At 37.1% G+C, this 20,436-nt stretch overlaps 1 protein-coding gene across 1 annotated transcript; it reads left to right on the forward strand.

The window, feature by feature from the left end:
- Nucleotides 1-199: 199 nt before the first annotated feature.
- LOC106103929 (dipeptidyl peptidase 9) lies at nt 200-19,331 on the forward strand. The gene is made up of 19 exons (XM_013283846.1): nt 200-735; nt 2,402-2,603; nt 4,213-4,394; nt 5,050-5,150; nt 6,185-6,287; nt 7,363-7,484; nt 8,282-8,411; nt 8,983-9,124; nt 9,819-10,008; nt 10,495-10,604; nt 11,249-11,395; nt 12,372-12,501; nt 14,775-14,864; nt 15,714-15,886; nt 16,196-16,339; nt 16,768-16,846; nt 17,227-17,419; nt 18,127-18,238; nt 19,195-19,331. Exons 1-19 carry the CDS (start codon nt 449-451, stop codon nt 19,285-19,287), a joined length of 2,730 nt encoding a protein of 909 aa, XP_013139300.1. The 5' UTR covers nt 200-448; the 3' UTR covers nt 19,288-19,331.
- Nucleotides 19,332-20,436: the final 1,105 nt, after the last annotated feature.

The following is a 20,436-nucleotide window of genomic DNA, read 5'->3' on the forward strand; positions in this document are numbered from 1 at the left end:
AAAAGGAGCAAATTAGATTCCAGTAGGTTACGCTAATTAAACTAAATACATTCTCTTACCCTATTGGTGTTTAACGAATTGAGATATGAAATATAAAGAAATCTAAAACATAAAATAAATATCTCACCTGTCATTTTTCCTACTAAGACAGCTGTTTTTTGACAGCTTCCTTCACATAATTAATCTGTGCATGACGGGCGTACGTCTTTTTCATCTGTGCAAATAAGAAAGAAAAGTCAAAAAACTGTGTGTTGGCTCAATTTAGGCAAATATTCATAATTATCACGTAATTATACATTATAATGAGACCTACATCAAACAAAGAGTCATGAAATTAGTTGAAATATATAAATAAATCTAGGCAATATAGTTAAACCGTGAAGTTTCTTTGTCAAATGTCATTATTGGATCGCCATGAGATTTAGCTTGAAATAGTTTAAAATTTTGTATGGATATTTTGGAAATGGAGGTGAGGGAGGCGGGAGATGGGGCTGCGGCTGGAGAGTTCGAACAGGTGCCTTCGAAACGATACAGCTGGGCAGAAGTCCGTCAGGCCGTCCATGATCTGAGAAAAGAGTTATCTTCATTGTCAACCATGGTACCTATGGCAATATCCTTTCGGAAATTAAGCAATGGTAAAACAAGAGTGTATTTTTTGCGAACCCCTCTCAACGGCTGGGAAATTACACTACTCTATACTGATATCACCCATTCTTCACAACCTAATAACACCAGGTTAGTATTTGCAATTTTTTCGCTCTTAAATACCGGCTCAAGTTTTTTTTTAATGACTAAAGTTTAGAGTATATTCTGCCAGTTTCATTTTCAATCCAAATTATGTAATTTTATTTGATTTATAACAATTTAAATTTATCACTTCTATATCTTATCTAGTAATATTGATTATTTCCATTATTCAACTTAAGTGATTTATTCATTCATCATATAATAATTGGGGCAGATATTTGCTTATTAAAATCAGTTGTTTGTACTATAGGCACATATATAAACATTACCTTGTTTTCAGTTGTCTAATCATATTAATATTATAAACAGAAGTTTACATGAAATTAAAATAGTCTTGGGTAGTACACATACAATGTACTAAAATGTAATGTTACTCAGCACTGTAGTAAAAGTAATGTTACCGAACGGCTTCTGTTAATCGGACATTTAGTACTTTTAGTACACTGCATGATATCGGTGTTCGCTTCTTCGTTGTTTGATTCGATTGAATATTTGCTAGAGTAAAGCATACACTTTCGGTAATAAAAAGTGGATAAAACTATAAAAAAAAAAAAAACTATACTAGTACGGTGCACACTTACAGATGTCCGATTATGCCCAAGACTAGTTTAAAAGAGTTTGATAAAAATCAGCACAGAATATAATCTGGAAGGAATGCATAGACTAATTTTTTTTTAATTAATTCCAGAAGTCACAGACTAGTTACCACAGTAGAGCCACAGTTAGAAACAAATTCTAAATATTTATGTATTCATGTGACTTAGCAACAGTTTTGTTTAACAATTAATCTATCTTTAATTAATATTAATCTGTTTTCAATCGGTTTATTGGTATTTAATCTTCTGATAAAACTATTATAGTAATTATGGTTTTTGGGTCAATGGAACAATGAATATTACAAGCATTACCGATGACATAGAATCTTAAAATTGTCCTTTGAAATATATTTTATCTATGGGGACTGGAAATAAATGATCCTTTGTCACTTCCACATACATCAGCTATCTTCAAGTAAAAGTTCCGTTAAAATTGGTTGACCCATTTTAGAGATTACAAGGAACAAACATGGATTTTCAGACAGGCAAAACTTAAAAAATTGATTTTTCATTTTAAAAAGGCAAACTCACAATGCATAGAAATTGCATAATACAAAGACTGATCATTTTTGTTCAATTTAACTTAAATGTAGTCTTGGTGAACTCATAGGTTACTTTTTTTTTTAAATTCTGATTGGATGGAGTTGTGGGGACAGCCAGTAGTTTATTTATCTATTTTCGCCTGTGACTCCCTCTATGTGTAATTAAAAAAAAAAGCAAGTAGCCTCTGTGTTCATGCAGACTATCTTCTACATCTATGCCAAATATCATAGAGATCTATTCAGCAGTTTAGACTACAAATTCTACCAAACATCCATCCAAATTTTCCCATTTATAATATTACTAGCTGTTGCTAGTTTCGACCATGTGAAAATAAAAAATATAGCTTATGTTACTCACAGATAAATTACCTTTCTAGCGGTGAATGGATTTTCTAAATTAGCCCATTAGTTTTTGAGTCATTTCAATACACAAAAATGTAAATCTTCCACTTTACAATACTAGTAAAGATTGACATTAAATAATGTGATATAAAAAGGTTTTTTTAATGTTTTCAGGTTAGATTGGAAGCCACTGATCGAGTCTAACATAGCTCTTGGCGTTAGTTCTGGCAAATGGTCACGGGAAGAACAATTATTGTGGGAGAGACAGCGTGTCGCAGCTTGGGGTATTGCATCGTATGAGTTACATCAGCCATCCGGTCGCGTCCTCTTTCCGTGTGCATCTTCACTGTTTGTAGCTGAAGAAGGAACTAATCAGGTTAGTGACTGGGGGGGGAATCACCGAAATTGTTTCCTGATTTTTTTTTTAATAATATAAGGTGGCAAGCGAGCAAGTGGCCACCAGAATCCACCGAAATGGAAAGCGACCGCCATAAACATCCCAGTTGCAGATGCGTCGCCTACCCTTAATTGACAGAGGAGGAGACGCACATAAAGAGGACATATTCCCTTCCTATTCGTCTTCTCCATTGTCAAATCCACTTTTCCTTTCCATCCTTACCTCTTAAGAAAAGGGTGGAAAGGGAAACGGGCTAAAAATTACGGCTCCGGCGACACACTCATCAGACTGTAGGCGGAATTGCTCCTACTTCATGCCTGTTTTCTGTGTGGTCATGGTATTACACCGAGTGAGCCAGCCCATTCGTGCCAAGATGTTAAAGCGAGCTCTACTGTTAAATTAAGGTGTCCATTTAAGATAGATTATGGTGTCTGTTGTGGAGGCTTTTTATCATTCTCAAAGTGATCATGAAGGGCTTGTTTGGAGCAAAATATCTATATCTGTACTATTATTATAGCTGTTGCCCGCGACGTCGTCCGCGTGAAGTTTGAAAGTTCAAAACTTACGTTCGCCCCTTTTTCAACCTATTACAACCTAAAGTATTACCTTGGTAATCCCTATCACTTTAAGCAGCGTAAGTGGAGAAAAGTTAAAACATTCTGATTTTTTAACTCCGTGGTCCAGAAATATGTTGTTTATTAATAGTAGCTAGTACGTGTAATAAAATTGGAGTGTCTGTTTGTAATGTCAAAAGAAAAATTCCATATTTCATTTAAATATAATACACTAGCTGTTGCTCGCGACTTCGCCCGCGTGAAATTAAAATATATAGCCTATGTTACTCACAGATAAATTACCTTTCTGATGGTGAAAGAATTTTTAAAATCGGCCCATTAGTTTTTGAGTTATTTCAATACATACAAAAATACAAAAATACAAAAATACAAAAATACAAAGTTTTCCTCTTTATAATATTAGTATAGATAAAGCATAAACACACACTTCTTTGTTTGTAAAGTTGAGTTTTGGGAATACTATTGTTGAAATATTGCCGAGAACTGTAAACATAATTTGAAAAAAAAAATTAAGAAAAAGTTTGAAGCACTTTAAGGTGAGGCACTTAAGATAATTTAGAAAAATCAATTAAAAAATGTTTGTTGAGTTCAACAATATGTATTGATCATACTAATATTATAAATGTGAAAGTTTAGATGGATGTTTGTTAGAGTTTGTAGCCTAGACTGCTGAACGGATTTCGATGAAATTTGGTGTAGATGTAAAGAATAGTCTGGAAGAACACATAGGCTACTTTTTATCCCGGGAATAGTTACAGTTCCCATGGGATCCTTTAATTTAGTTTTTTAGTGTTTACTCTATCAAATTGTAACGGTTCAACATATCTTATTGAAATTTGGCAAAGATATAAAACAAAGTCTGAAGTATACATGGGATAAGATTCATCCCCGAGAAATGTCCGGTTCCCGAGGGATATAATACCACGCGGTCGAAGTCGCAGGCAACAGCTAGTATTTTATAATTAGTTTAACAAATTTTATATTTCTTAACAATTTGGTATCAATTATTCCAGTCACCACCACTAGTCCCCCGCTCTCTGAGCACCGGCGGGGGCGCAGCCCTCACTCCTGCGATGTGTCCCCGCGCGCCCTCGCTGGTGGCGCACGCCGCGCGCGGCGACATCTGGCTGGCGGGGGGAGGCCTACAGCGGCCGACGCGACTTACTTACGCTTGTAAAGGACATGAACCTGATAGGTGAGTTGCATTACATAGAGAGAAATAATTACCTTTACACCTTACTCGCTAAAATTCGTTTAATGCATAAGGATTTTGTAAAGTTGCATTTAAATCTATACTATTATAATAAAGCATAAACACACATTTCTTTGTTGCCTAAGATGTCAGCAATTACAGCATATTTTTGAATAACTCTTTTTATAATAAAAAGCCCTATAATTAGGTCACGATTTAGACTGTATGTTTTCACGCTATTAAACTTAGGGGGTAAATATTTTGGATATAAACCCTAATGTGGGAAAGAGACCATAAGTTGTTGCCAACATCAAGGAAACAAGATTGCTATAGTAAGGTAATTGGTATTTTGACATTTGCAATTGAGAAATTGATAAATGTAATAAATTAAAGTTTTAATAATTTAATGCGGATGAAGCCCTTTTCTATATAAAGGTTTTTACCCAATTTATTTACCCCCTAAGTTTAATAGCGTGAAATAGCGTAAAACGTGACGTAAGTGTAAGGCTTTTTATTAAAGAAAGAATTATAAAAAAATATTCTGTGATTGCTGACATCTTACGTCACAAAGTAGTGTGTTTACGCTTTATTATATTAGTATAGATTTCAAACAGGTGACGTCACAAACAGCTAGATAGAGATATTTCTTGTATTTTAGATGTTTAGCCGATGACCCGAAGCAAGCTGGTGTCCCGTGTTACGTCACTCAGGAGGAGTTCTCCCGCTACACCGGCTTCTGGTGGCAGCCCAAATGTGATGGTGAGCCTCATAATTATATACAACATGAATACTGCAAGATGTTAGATTTTTTTTTATTTCTCTTTTAACAATACAAAAAGAATTAAGTCTAGCTTAATTTAAAAAAAAACGCTAAATAAACCTCAATGAATGAGAGATCTGAATGTACACCGGTAGAGGAAGAGAAAGAGATGGATTGTGTGAAAACAGTGGTAGAGCCCGCTTTAACATCTTCGCACTGTAAGGCTCGCCAGTAATACCACGACCATACAGACAGACGTGAAGTGAAAGCAATTCCGCGTACAGTCTGATAAGTGTGGTGCCGGAGGCCTAATTTTAATCCCTTTCCCTTCCCAACCTTTTCTTAAGAGGAAAGGATGAGAGGGTAAAATGGATTTGACGGTGGAGATGCATAGGAAGGAAGGAGGTCTCCTCCGTCAATGAAGGGTATGCAACGCATCTGCAATTGCGGATGTTTATGGGCAGCGGTCGCTTCGCCATTTCTGTGGATTCAGGTGGCCCCTTACTCGTTTGCCTCTTTTTGTTAAAAAAAATGAAAAGTGACATGATGAAGGGAGTGACTGATGACGTATGATAGAGTTATTTGGAGGACGAAAACCTCGTGCGCTCTACGGAAGTAGGATAAAGTAGGGGAGATGATATACATATAAATATTGAAGCTTTTGAAGTAAAAAAAAATATTTACAAATAGCCATCTCTTAGTTAAAATAAGTATTCGATTAAAAAGTGAAATATCGAACAATTAAGAAACAATGAAAGAAATCTTTCAGAATGTCCTACGCATTTTCCAACCAGTGGTTAAGCAAGGGCGGATCCAGCTTTGGCGACCGGGGGGGGGGGGGNNNTCAAGTCTTTTGACCAACTAGCTCAGGGGGGGGATCATTACCGCCATGACACCCCCTGGATTCGCCGTTGTGGTTGAAAGATAAACAATTTTTTTTAACATATTAAGTTTGAGATTAGCGCCATCTATCGCGCAGTATGCGAAAAGAAAATATTCACAGTCTTGTGTGAATAAATGTATTTCTTTGCAGATGATGTGTTCAGGATAGTTTATGAAGAAGTTGATGAGAGTGAGGTGAAGATATTCAGTTTCCCTTCATCACAAAGTGTCAGCGGTGAAGTCGAAGAGTTCAGGTATGTTATAATTGATTTAATTTTTATTATTAAAGTAACGAAACAACCAACAATCGCACAACGGTTGTGCGATTGTTTCGCAGCCCAACTGTTCAGTTGCACAACTAAAAATGGAGTATAATGTTTGTAAGATACGGGTTTCTTACCACGATTGAATTGTTTATTTCCTTATATTTCGGCACATTTGCATGCGCCCTGTTCACGTGCTTACTGAAATGATGCGGTAGTCTGAAAAAAACCAATTCAATCGTGGTAAGAAACCCGTATCTAACGAATATTATATTTGTAAAAACCATGCAAGTTTAAAGTTATATAAAAATGGAGTAGTGTACCTCCATATAAGTCTATAAGGAAAGCAAGACTAAGTTGTGCGATAGTTTAGTCAAAGGCACGCACGATCTTAAAAGACGCTTGAAACACAATAATTATGTCTATTTTAAAAATTTAGATCCATTCAGGCTTTGGACGGATCTGTGTAATATATATTTTTTTATATAGAAAGAATTCTTCAAGAATATGCTGTGATTGCTAACATCCTAAGACACAAAGTAGTGTGTGTTTACGCTTTGTGTTCAAAAATTATATGATCTTAATGTATATAACATCATTTTGTATAAATTTAAAGTAGTGTCGCCTATTTTCAATTACCACGAAAGATTAGCACGTGTGGTTTTTCTATACTATTATAAGAAAGCGTAAACACACTTCTTTGTTGCCTAAGATGTCAGCAATTACAACATATTTTTGAATAATTCTTTTTTTAATTAAAATCCCTACACTTACGTCACGCTTTAGGCTATATTTCACGCTATTAAACTTAGGGGGTAAATATTTTGGATAAAAACCCTAATGTGGGAAAGAGACCATAAGTTGCTGCCAACATCAAGGAAACAAGATTACCAAGGTTTGTCATGTCATGTCATTTTGACATTTGCTATTGATAATTTGACAAATGTAAACAATGAAATAAAATTTTCATTATTTCATGCGGATGAAGCCGCACGGGAACAGCTAGTAAATAAATAAATTAAAAAAATAATAATTCTCTAACGCAATTAATTTTTCCCATCCCCAGATTCCCTCGAGCTGGTACTCCGAACGCCAAGTCTACTCTCAAACTGGTGACCTTCAGGCTGCAGAAGACGACTCCTACCACCGTCCTAGATTACTACCAAGAGGGCGCTGCTGAGGCACACTGTATGTATTAGGTAGAATATGTTCATAACAAATCTGGATTTGAACCTAGGACCTGTAGAATATAAGTTAAGTCTTAAAACCCCTGAGTCACCGACCTTCAACGTAAGCAACCCAATTGCGAATTTTTGGACTGCGGTCACTTCGCTATTTTAGCGAATTCAGGTGGCTGCTCCGTTTCCCAGCTTATACTGTCGGTTGGATAGCTTCTCTAAAACATTATTAACAACACAAGTTGTTGCTCGCGACTTCGCCCTCGTGAAATTTATAAAAGCAGTAAAAAGAGTTACTCGGTGATAACGTAGCTTTTTAATGGTACAAGAATTTTTGAATTAGGTCCCGTAGTTTTTGAGATATTACAATACAAACAAAAATACAAATCTTTCCTTTTTATATTAGTACTAGCTGTTCCCGTGCGGCTTCATTCGCATGAAATTGTGAACTTTTTATTTTATAGTTTACATTTGTCAAATTATCAATTATAAATGTCAAAATGACATGACATTACGACAACCTTGCTTCCTTGATGTTGGCAGCAACTTATAGTCTCTTTCGCACATTAGGGATTTTATCCAAAATATTTAGCCCCTAAGTTAAATGGCGTGAAAAAATATAGCCTAAAGTATGACGTAAATTTAGGGCTTTTTATTAAAAAAAGAATTATTTAAAAATATGGTGTAATTGCTGACATCTTAGGCAACAAAGAAGTGTGTGTTTACGCTTTATTATAATAATATAGTAGCTGCGTCAGTCCATTACTGGACATACTGGACATAATAATAAAAACAATATTTTTACAGCATCAGCAGAAGTTAGTGATTGTATGGAGGCAACTGATATCCGATGGTACGAGATGCGACAGCCGCTAAAGGAGGTCTTCCCCTGGTTTGAATACCTCGCCAGGGTCGGCTGGACGCCGTGCGGGAACTTGTGAGTAGACCAGTATAAACAAAGTAGACCGAAAGACCAGTAGACTAAGATGTAAATTAATTGATTTAAACTTTGTTGGTGAGTAAAGCTAAAACTTGCATTAAATATGTTCTAGTGATTCGAAATATTAGTAGACTAGTAGACGGATAGACCAGTAGACCAAGATATAACAAGATCTTTGTATTGCTGCAAAAAACTAATATACTAATATTATAAAGAGGAAAGATTTGTATTTTTGTATGTATTGAAATAACTCAAAAACTCAAAACCGATTTTAAAAATTCTTTCACTAATACATCCTTATATTATCACTGAGTAATATAGGCTACATTTATTGCAGAATATTTTTTGCGCAGACGAAGACGCGAGCAACAACTAGTACCTTATAAACAAATCATTACTCTTTGAACTTTTAGTAACGCCATCTATTACAACTGACAGTAATAATACATCGAAAACACAAATCCGAATTGATAACAGCGCCATCTATCTACAAACGTTACTAATTTTTTGAATCTGAATTAATAACAGCGCCATCTATCGTAACTTACATTGAAACCTGATTCCGCAGCGTGTGGGTCCAACTTTTGGACAGAGAGCAGCAGCGGTTGGAGCTGGTGCTGATACCTTTGAGTGAGTTCAGCTCGCCCACAGGATATGAAGGTGCGGATGTGACGCCCACAACTGCATATAGCGATGAGTGTAGAAGAGAGGTGAGTAATATATGTTTTTTACTAATATAAATGCGATTTAGATGGTTTGCTAGAGTTTGTAGCCTAAACTGCTGAATAGATCTCGAAATTAGGCATAGGTGTAGAAAATAGTCTGGTAAAACACAAAGGCTGCTGCTTTTTTTTAATTCCACACGGACAGAGTCGCGGGCGAAAGCTAGTACTTATACTTATATTGTAATGAGGAAAGATTTGTTTATTTCTAGGGATATACTCAAAAACTACTGAACGGATATAGAACTTCTTTCATCCATGATAAAGCTATGTTATTACTGAGTGACATCTTACCAATATAAAAATTTGGATGGATGGATGTTTGTTAAAGCTTGTATAAACTACTGAACGAATCTCGATGAAATTTGGCATAGATGTAGAGGATATTGTAGCACACGCGTGGTACTTACTTGTGTTTTTATTTTAATCTCACACGGACGGAATCGCGGACAAAAACTAGTAGACTGGATTAATTACTAGATTTTTTAAATCCCACGCGAGACGAGAACAAGCAAGTAATGTAAATGAAAGAAATAGGGTTATAGTGTCTTAAAACTTAACTAGATGGCGTTATTTTAATTTTTTTTGATATTAACATAAAACTACTTGTATAAAAACAATAGCTAGTTTCTTCCATAGAGTCTAAAAGTGACAGTTCTATAGATTTTTTTTTTAATTCCAGCAACAAATCCAAGTTTTAATATCGGAGACAGCACCTGATGCGTGGATTAACGTCCATGATATCCTCTACTTCTTACCTCGAGTCGCAGTCGATGAGGTCAGCTTCATCTGGGCATCCGAAGAGACGGGATACCTTCATCTCTACCTGGTCACCTGCAAACTGCAACTAAACAACACTCAAAGGACACGGTGTAAGTAGGGCAGTCGCTGGAACACTGGAATGTTACTGACATGTATTGTTTGATATTTGATTTCTAGTGTTATATGGTCATTGATATTTTACTGGCCTATATATGTGCCAGTAACTGGCATGACAATGAAATTTTTGTTTTACTGGCTTGTGTACCTTTAGTATAGCATGACTATGAAAATAGATTAATGAAAGCACTAGAAATGACATCACAAGTGTAGAATTTTCGCATTCGAAAATAATATTTAGCATATAACACTTCTAAGATCGATCTAAAGTTTTGGATGTATGGATGTTTAATTTTTATCTCCAAAGCGGCGTGTCTGAATGAAATTTGGATTTTTTTTTATTATATATCTTAAGATGTAAGATTTGTTTTAAAAAATCAATTAAAAAACAAGTTACTTTCATTGGTTTTCAACGCGATTTTTCTTCCCCTTCAAATACTTAAAATCATGTGTGTGACAGGTTTTGTATCACATTTCAGCGGTGATAGAAATGATAACGGATGATGAGTCCAACGCTGTGGGTCCTAACATCATCAGCAAAGAGGCCATCACCAGCGGAGAGTGGGAGGTGATGGACAGAAAAATATGGGTGAGTACCTTCTTTACTCAACTTATAGGGTAATTTTTCCCATTTATGTATCTTTGTTTTATTTGTGACTAGCTGTTGCTTGCGACTTCATCCGCCTAGTGTTAAAAAAGGAGTAAAAATATGACCTATGTTACTTACTGAAAACGTAGCTTTTTAACGGTGTAAGAATTTTTGAAATTGTCCCAGTAGTTTTTGAGTTATTTCAATATATACAAAAATACAAATCTTTCCTCTTTCTATACTAATATTATAAAGAGGAAAGATTTGTATTTTTGTATATATTGAAACTCAAAAACTACTGGGTAAATTTTAAAAATTCTTTCACCGTTCGATAGGTAATTTATCTGTGAGTAACATGTTACTCTTACTAATATCATAAATGTGAAAGTTTAGATGGATGGATGTTTGTTAGAGTTTGTAGCTTAAACGGCTGAACGAATTCCCATGAAATTTAGTATAGATGTAGAGGATAGTCTGGAAGAACACATAGAGTACTTTTGTTTTATTTTTATTTTCACGTGGATGAGTCGCAAGTTACAGATAGTGTAATATAAAGAAGTATCAATATTTTACTATTTGGGACTCTAAGGAGGAGGGGTAGCTACCCCCTCTGGCAACGCCCTTACATATTTTTATAACTCCAGGTAGATGAAGGCCGGCAATTAGTATACTTCGTGGGGCTGAAAGAGACGCCCTTAGAGCGACATCTGTACGTGGCCCCGCTGCGCCCCGCGGCCCCGCTCACCCTGCTCACCGCCCCCGGACACTCGCACACCGTGGATATTGATGACGTGAGTATTCTTACTATTGGAATTTACTAAAATAAAACAGAATAGATTTAACAACGTTTACAATGTTAGTAAGATTGATGTTATCCGCATGAAATTATGAAAATTTTATTTCATTGTTTACATTTGTCAAATTATCAATAGCAAATGTCAAAATGACATGACATGACAAACCTTAGCAATCTTGCTTTCTTGATGTTGGCAGCAACTTATGGTCTCTTTCCCACATTAGAGTTTTTATCCAAAATATTTACCCCCTTACGTTTAATAGCGTGAAAATATATAGCCTAAAGCGTGATGTAAGTGCAGGGCTTTTTATTAAAGAAAGAATAATTCAAAAATTTGCTGTACTTGCTGACATCTTAGGCAACAAAGAAGTGTGTGTTTTCGCTTTATTATAATAGTATAGATTGTGAACACAGTATTTTTAAAGATTAAAAAAAAAATAAGAACCTCTTTATTGCCATCTAAGAATACACAGAGTTGTACATAATAAAAAACATACATGAAAAAATTATAACAGATGGCAAAAGGGGGAGGCTCAGCTTAACCGATACAGGTTGAGATCCAGTGTCGAGCTGGTTTTCAGCCACCCCCCTTCCCAAGATTATTTATTTTATTTTTATTTATTGAAAACATTACATGACACAAATTAAAAAAACTATGCACAAATATGGCCCCGCAAAAACCATATAATTGGTTTGTCCACGGCTGCGCTGGTTTTTTTTTTTTTTTGTGTAGAATTACATAAAATACATACATATATAAATAAAATATTATATATACTGTATATAAATAAAATATTCTGTTCAAGGGCTATTATCAAAAAGATGGCTTTCCAAATGTTTAACAAATAGTTTAAATTTTGAATTTTGATTTGATGTAAAAGGGAGCGTAGATAGTCGGAGGTCGCTGTAAACTAGTGATTAAATGTTATTTTTTTAGCTGTAAATGCTTTATTTTTGGATGTTTTTTGCAGGATTGTACAACAGCTGTTATAACGACGTCGAATATCAGCAGCGTGCCGAGCACGCGCGTGTACCGCGTACTGCACGCGGAGCGCACGCAGCTGCTGGTGCAGGGCACGCTCATGGAGAGGGCAGGCTGCGGTCAGTGCAACATACATACATACATACATACATACATACATACATACATACATACATACATACATACATACATACATACATACATACATACATACATACATTTATAATATAAGGTGGCAAACGAGCAAGCGGCCATCTGAATCCACCGAAATGGAAAGTGACCGCTGCCCATAGACATCCCCAATAGGAAATATGCATGTATTTTTTTCTTTTTTTAAACAATTCTACTTTTTATAAAATAACCAGAATAAAAATTGACGCGAAAATATTGAACCATTGAGCTAAAAATAATAAAATAAAATTACGACCATTTTCGAGCGACTAAAACACGACCGGAGTTGACATGAGACGATTGACGTCAAACGTCTTATTCCATTCATAACATACGCTCAGATGTCACTTCGATGTAAAACACAACAAAGTTTCTCAAGGTCAAAAAGTCAAAAATCGATTCATTTTTATTATTCCTGATACAAACAAGTGGTAATTAATAATTCTATTCATTATTTTTTTATTTTAAAGTTGGTTTTGATATCGTGTTTACAGTAAAATACTTCAAGACTGTATTTCTATATAAACTAACGTAAATGAACTGTGTATTGTCAACGCAGCGACGCCATATTAGATAAGCCACTTGCTTCGACCAATAGTGTGCGTTTTAGAACTTAGCGAGGGAATTTGAAAAAACACACTCTTTAATGATTAAATTTCGCCACTAAATCACATTATATTTAAAAAAATCTTTGCAGGAATTTTTTATAGTAATAAAGAATACTTAAAAAAAGTTTGGTACAATTTGGCGTTATATGCATATTGCCTATTGCAGATGCGTTGCCTACCCTTCATTGACGGAGGAGATGCACATCAAGAGGACATTTCCCCTTCCTATGCGTGTCCTACACCGTCAAATCCACTTTTCCTTCCCATCCTTGCCTCTTAAGAAAAAGGGTGGAAAGAGAAAGGGATTAAATTAGGCCTACGGCACCACACTCATCAGAGTGTACGCGGAATTGCTTCCACTTCACACGTGTCTGTGTGGTCGTGGTATTACTGGCGAGCCGTACAGTGCGAAGATGTTAAAACGGGCTCTACCACTGTTATATACATGCATAATACATATATACCCACGAGCTGTTGCCCGCGACTGCGTCCGCATGGTATTAGAAAACATACGAAGTATATAAATTACAAAAAGCTACGTATCCCTCGGGAACCGGGCATTTCTCGGGGATAAAGCTTATCCCATGTGTACTCCAGACTTTGTTTTATATCTGAGCCAAATTTCAATAAGATATGTTGAACCGTTGCAGAATGATCGAGTAAACATTAAAAAACTAAATTAATGAATCCCACGGGAACCGTAACTATTCCCGGTATAAAAAGTATCCTATTTGTTCTTCCAGACTATGCTCTAAACCTGTGCCAAATTTCATGAAGATCCGTTCAGCCGTTTAGGCTATAAACTCTAACAAACATCCATCCATCTAAACTTTCGCATTTATAATATTAGTAAGATTAATCTGTCAGTACATCGTTCTGTCAGTGTTAGCATATACATTCATACATCGATACCTTTGTACGTAAATCCGTCTAGGTAAACTTTACATCCATACAACAATCGAGGTATGGAGTGCGGGGAGGTGCTAAATAACGAACACGTCTGATTTGGATAACGCACTGCTTTAATCTTACTGCTTACTAATATTATAAATGCGAAAGTTTAGATGGATGGATGTTTGTTAGCGTTTGTAGCCTAAACCGCTGTACTGGAGATCCTCCATGAAATTAGGCACAGGTTTAGAGCATAGTCTGGAAGAACACATAGGCTACTTTTTATCCCGGGAATAGTTACGGTTCCCGTGGGATTCATTAATTTAGTTTTTTAATGTTTACTCGATCATTCTGCAACGGTTCAACATATCTTATTGAAATTTGGCACATACATAACAAAGTCTGGAGTACACATGGGATAAGCTTCATCCCCGAGGTGTCCGGTTCCCGAGGGATACGTAGCTATTTGTAATTTATATAGTCCGTATGTTTTCTAATACCACGCGGACGAAGTCGCGACAGCTCGTGTAACTTAAAACTAACACTAACTTACATACTTAAAGAAATATGACGTTCCCCTACCTCACATCTATCGATTCATCAACCCATCGGTACATCCATCCATCGACATCTACAATTTTGACAATAGTAAACATTGAATTATTATTTTTTGTACATGTTAATATTTTGATTATTTTGAAGGTTTTATTTCTGTTTTTTAGAGTCATCATCAGACAGCCGCAACTTCAACGGCACTTGGGACAGTCGAGGTGATGGTGATGAAGACGGTGATAGTACATTATTAATTAGAGGTTTATATTATTTTTATATGTAAAATAAGCGACCAGTAGGTACACTTAAACCCTATGGGTTTTTGTACTGCTTCAAATGTTAGCGTATTTTGTTTGTGTACAAAAAAACTCATTTATACTGGCTTTCGTCCGCGACTGCGTTTGCGTGGAATAAAAAATGAGTAGTCTATGTGTTCTTCCAGACTATGCTCTACGTTTATACCAAATTTCATCAAAATCCGTTCAGCAGTTTAGGCTACAAACTCTGACAAACATCCATCTAAACTTTCTTCTAATAAAGAGGGAACACGAATAGATGATATACGAAATGAGTATATTAGAGGAAGTTTGAGAGTAGCCTAAGTGGTAGAAGGTTAGCATGGGGGCATGTTAGAGGAGGGATGAATCATGGAACAAGGAGAAAGTTAGTTTTGAGTTAGTGGTAGAGCCCGCTTTAACATCTTTGCACTGTAGGGCTTTTTCCGCGTACAGTCTGATTAGTGTGGTACAGAAGGCCTATTTTAGTTTACTTTCCACCCTTTTCTTAAGGGGAAAGGATGGCAAGGAAAAGTGGATTTAATGGTGGAGATGTATAGGAAGGGGAAATGTCCTCTTTATGTACGTCTCCTCCTCCGTCAATGAAGGGTAGGATGTTTTTAGGCAGCGGTCGCTTTCCATTTCGGATTCAGGTGGCCGCTTGTTCATTTGCCACATGTAGAGGTACACCGGTAGAGGTAAACATAGAAAGAGATGGATGGTGTGAAAGGTGACATGATCAAAGAGTGACAGAGATGACGTCTGATAGTTATGTGGAGGACAAAAACCTGTTGGCTACAGGAGTGGGATAAAGAGAAAGATGTTTCGATACAGAGCGCAGTCTGAGTGCGATAAACGTGCCGCCGCCGGAGATACTGGAGACGCGGCTGTCGTGCGGCGCGCCGGCGTACTGCACGCTGTGGCGCTGCGCACGCGCCGGCCGCAGCCCCACCGTACTGCACGTGTATGGCGGCCCTGAAGTACAGACCGTCACTAACAGCTATAAGGTAACAACTTAACAATTTGCTTAAATATGTATAAACGAGCTTTCGCCCGCGACTCCGTCCACGTGGAATTAAAAAAAACAGAAGTGAGTAGCCTATGTGTTCTTCTAGACTATCCTCTACGTCTATGCCAAATTTCATCGAGATCCGTTCAGCCGTTTAAGCTGCAAACTATAACAAACATCCATCTATCCATCCATCCATCCAACCATCCATCCATCTTTTTTTTTCCAGATCTTAGATCCAGATTTTAGTTTGATTTGAACATAAAATATGTAAAAAACAGTATATTTTGTATTCAAATCTATACAGGGTATCCGTCAACTACGTATGCATATGTTAGCGGCTCGTGGCTTCAACGTGGTGTCAGTTGACTCGCGCGGCTCCAAGCACCGCGGCCGCGCCTGGGAGGCGGCCATACGCGGCAAGATGGGACAAGTCGAGTTAGACGACCAGGTAACGCCAGGGGAGGGGATGTCCCCTGTGTCCTTAACTTGCAAATTAACTATACTATCATTCCTTGTTTAAAATTGAGGTTTGTTATGTTTTTATACGGGTTTTAATGGTATTGGTCCTTTAAGCAGGATTTTTTAGTGTAAATGTAAAAAAAAATAATCAGTGTGCATAGGGACAAATATCCACTTTTTTGCATCCCTTCTCTGTTTATTAAGCCTACCTGTTTTTCGCTATTTTCGCGAATTCAGATAGCCGCTTACTCGTTTGCTACACTATGATAAGAAACAAACCGTTTGTAAGAATAGAAAATAATGTCTAATTTTGAATTCTTCAGTTTAATTGGATTTATTTTGGTCCTTGAAGTCGGATATTTTTGAATTTTTGAAAATAAATATATTTAAATATTGTAGACGTTATTTTTACTATAGGTCGAGGTGCTCCAGTGGCTGGCGAAGGAGACCGGCTGTATAGACATGGAAAGGGTCGCCATACACGGATGGAGTTACGGTAAGAAATTAGTTATTGGTTTTTCTATACAAATAAGCTTATATTTATGTAGTAATACAATACGTTAGTTATTATAAGATGATATATAAAAATTAAAAAAAAGCGAAGCTACCGTTATAAAAACACATTCTCAAGTAAAGCATGTGAAGGGAAAGTTTAACATTGGAAAGGACACGAAGGGAAGGGAAATATAGTCTTTTTGTTCTACTTTTCTATCGATTAAGGGTAGGGTTCGGAAATGCAAGTTCGGGTGTCTATGGGCAACGGTTGCTTCGCTATATCGGCGAACGGCGACGTAAAGTAATACTAAGTGGTATTTTCACTTGTGTTTCTTGTAATAGATGTTGTCTACGAGTGTTAAAGCAAGTTTGTTGTTATAGGTGGCTACCTCTCGCTGTTGGGTCTAGCGACTCGTCCCAACATCTTCAAGGTGTGCGTGGCCGGAGCCCCCGTCACCAGCTGGCGGCTGTACGACACCGCGTACACGGAGCGCTACATGGGGCTGCCGGCGCGCGCGCCGCACGCCTACAGCCGCGCCAGCGTGCTCGCACACGCGCCCTTCTTCCCTGAGCGGTAACACGACCCCACACACCCCTACACACCGCGCCACGCCCCTACACAACGCGACACGCCTCCACACAGCCCTACACACCGCGACACGCCCCTACACACCGCGGTACGCCCTCACACACCCCTTCACACCCCTATAAACCGCGACACGCCCCTACACACCCCTTCAACCGCGCCACACGCCTACACATTTCAAAATGTCCCTGCAGACATCTACACACTGCGGAACTTCTCTCCCCCACAGCCCATGCTTGTTTACTGCGTACTCGGACTAAAGTGATAAATCCGACTCCAAGGACCATCTAACCGATATTTTAAATTAAAAAGTTTGGATGGGTACTACGTACCTCCTAAATAGTTTAAAAGATCTGGATGCTTGTAACAGAAGTAGAACATAGTCTGAAAGAACACATAGGATACTTACTAAGTTGTTTTTTAATCCGCGCAAACGAAGTTGCTACAAAAAGTGTAGTAGAAAGATGTTATAAAAACTCCTTCATATGTTTTAATAAGCTTTACATCCTGCTCGAAGGACCATATTTAAACAGTAAATAGCTTAAGCCCGCGACGTCGTCTGCGCGGAGATAAAATAGACATTAATAAGTGAACTATGACAAAAAAATGTCGTGATCTGTTGAGTCCTTTTGGAGATACATAATAACAAACATCCATCCAATTTTCGCATATATATTGATATGTTTTGTTCCCAGCGAAGGCAGACTGCTGATCATCCACGGGCTTGCGGATGAGAATGTACACTTCTGTCATACCGCGGCATTGCTCGCTGAGCTCGTGCGACTCGGCAAGCCTCATCGTGTGCAAGTAAGAGATCTACAAAACTATCTTTTACTAAAATAACAATATTTGTCAACTAAAAAACAAGGCCGTATAAACATCGAAAAAAGGTTTAGAATTGGAAGAAAGTGGACCAATGACATTTAAACTAGCTTTTATTACTAAGTTTTTTTGAATGTCCCGAACCAAGAATATGATTCAAATAACACAGAGATTTTTGTTTAGATTTGTAATGACTAAACTCAAAAACTACGGTACCGATTTAAAAAAAAATCACTATTAGAAAGCTAAATTATAACTAAATAAATACCCAGTGTAGACAAATAAATAAAAATAAATATATAGACGCAATGAACCTTTTTCACTGATACTTTCTTTGAACAGTACTATATCAGGTGTCAAATTTAGTGCCATCTCATATTCCCACATTTTGCAAGAATTATAACAAGCTCCATCTTTTGTGATAAAATAAAACATTTCAATAACGCCTGTATAGCAATTAATTAAAATAAAATTAATTAAAAGAGCTCAAGTGACAGTGGTAGTGCCCGCTTTAACATGTTAGCACTGCAGGGCCGGCTCGCCCCCAGTAGTACCACGACCACACAGAACAGGCGTGAAATGGAAGCAATTCCGTGTACAGTCTGATGAGTGTGGTGCCGGAGGCCTAATTTAAGTCCCTTTCTCTTTACCACCATTTTCTGATGAGGGGATGGAAAGGGGAAGTGGATTTGACCATGGATGAGATGCATAGGAAGGGAAAATGTCTTCTTTATGTGCGTCTCCTCCTCCGTCGGATAAGGCAACGCATCTGCAATTGCGGATGTCTATGGGCAGTGGTCGCTTCGTCATTTTGGCGTATTCAGGTGGCTACTTGCTCGTTTGCCTCATTATGTTATAAAAAAAAAAGTGAACTGTCAACTATGTGGATCATTTTTTTTAACTATTTTGATAAAACATAAACAAGTAAATAAAATATCCAGGTGTACCCAGGGGAGAGACATTCCCTGCGCTCTATGCACGCTGCGAAACACTACGAGGCGACATTACTGCACTTCCTGCACGAGAATCTGTGAAACCTGCAATATACTGCCCATGAGTAAATTAATTTGTTAATGCTTTGTGTAGTTTTATTTTACCCTTATTTATCTCCTACCTTTCGTCCGCGATTTCGTCTGGAAAAAAAACAAAAGTAAGTACTTTATATGTTCTTCCAGACTATTCTCTCCATCTATACCAAATTACATCGAGATCCCTTCAGCCGTTTACGCTACAAACTCTAAAAAACACCATCCATACTCGCATCATACTAATATTGTAAATGCGACTCTCGTCAGAATGGCGCGCTCCAATACGCTTGAACGACATTGACAGCTGTCATAGTGACGGACGTATGTGCCGATAATCTAGTGTTGCGCCGATCCTCCAGCGCAGTGGTGATTTTTAAACGGTAATATAGTTAAAAATCCTATAAGAACTGTAATAAATTATAATTAATGTTATTTGTCTTAACATATATTTCCCATTATTTCTTTATTTTCTTTACCTCTCTCCTAATCCTGTCGGTACTCTTCCTTACATCTCTATCAGCCGATATCTCGATTTACTCTCAGCATATACTCTATAGCAATGTCGGCGTTAGTATAGGGTTCGGTTGGGCGACAGCCCAGGGTTTTTAAGAAAGCGACACAAGTGTCCAATTAACTCTCTCTTAACCCCCCCTGCTCCTTTGCTGTGGTCAAAAATAGTGCTGTAAAGCAGTAAGAAATCTAGCCCAGTGCGCAAGTAATGACTAGCACTCTTCTGCATAATGTTTTCTTCGGTCTTTTGTAGTATCCACAATCTTAGTACTTATTGTCCCTTACCCTGTAATACAGGGTGCAGGATCATGTTAAAATAGCGAAGTCTTTACACATATTTCTATTAAAATGTACAGTGCATAGAACATTAATTAGACAGGGAAGGGAACCAACATTCACTTACCCTGAAAAACTACTAACCCTATACAACTTTTTCTGAGTAAATGATGGTCCCACAAATGACAGTCGATTTCAATTTAAGCAATAAGGTAAAAATTTTCAAAGTTATAGTTAATTTAAGTATTTACCATTAACTTGAGATATCTCAGAATTTAGATATTTCCAAGTACACAGAAAATGTCAAGCTGTGTTTATGTTTTTTTTTTTTATTGATATTACTAACAATATGTGTTTAAAAAATACTAT

Source organism: Papilio polytes, unplaced genomic scaffold (genome assembly GCF_000836215.1).
Source record: "Papilio polytes unplaced genomic scaffold, Ppol_1.0 DF823693.1, whole genome shotgun sequence".
NCBI classification, from domain to species: Eukaryota; Metazoa; Arthropoda; class Insecta; order Lepidoptera; family Papilionidae; genus Papilio; species Papilio polytes.

Excerpts from the sequence above, each read along its gene's own strand:
- LOC106103929 (XM_013283846.1), top strand. The coding sequence starts at position 449 with ATGGATATTTTGGAAATGGAGGTGAGGGAGGCGGGAGATGGGGCTGCG. Across the intron at positions 2,604-4,212 it reads CTGAAGAAGGAACTAATCAG|TCACCACCACTAGTCCCCCG; the intron begins GTTAGTGACTGG and ends CAATTATTCCAG. Across the intron at positions 6,288-7,362 it reads GGTGAAGTCGAAGAGTTCAG|ATTCCCTCGAGCTGGTACTC; the intron begins GTATGTTATAAT and ends TCCCATCCCCAG.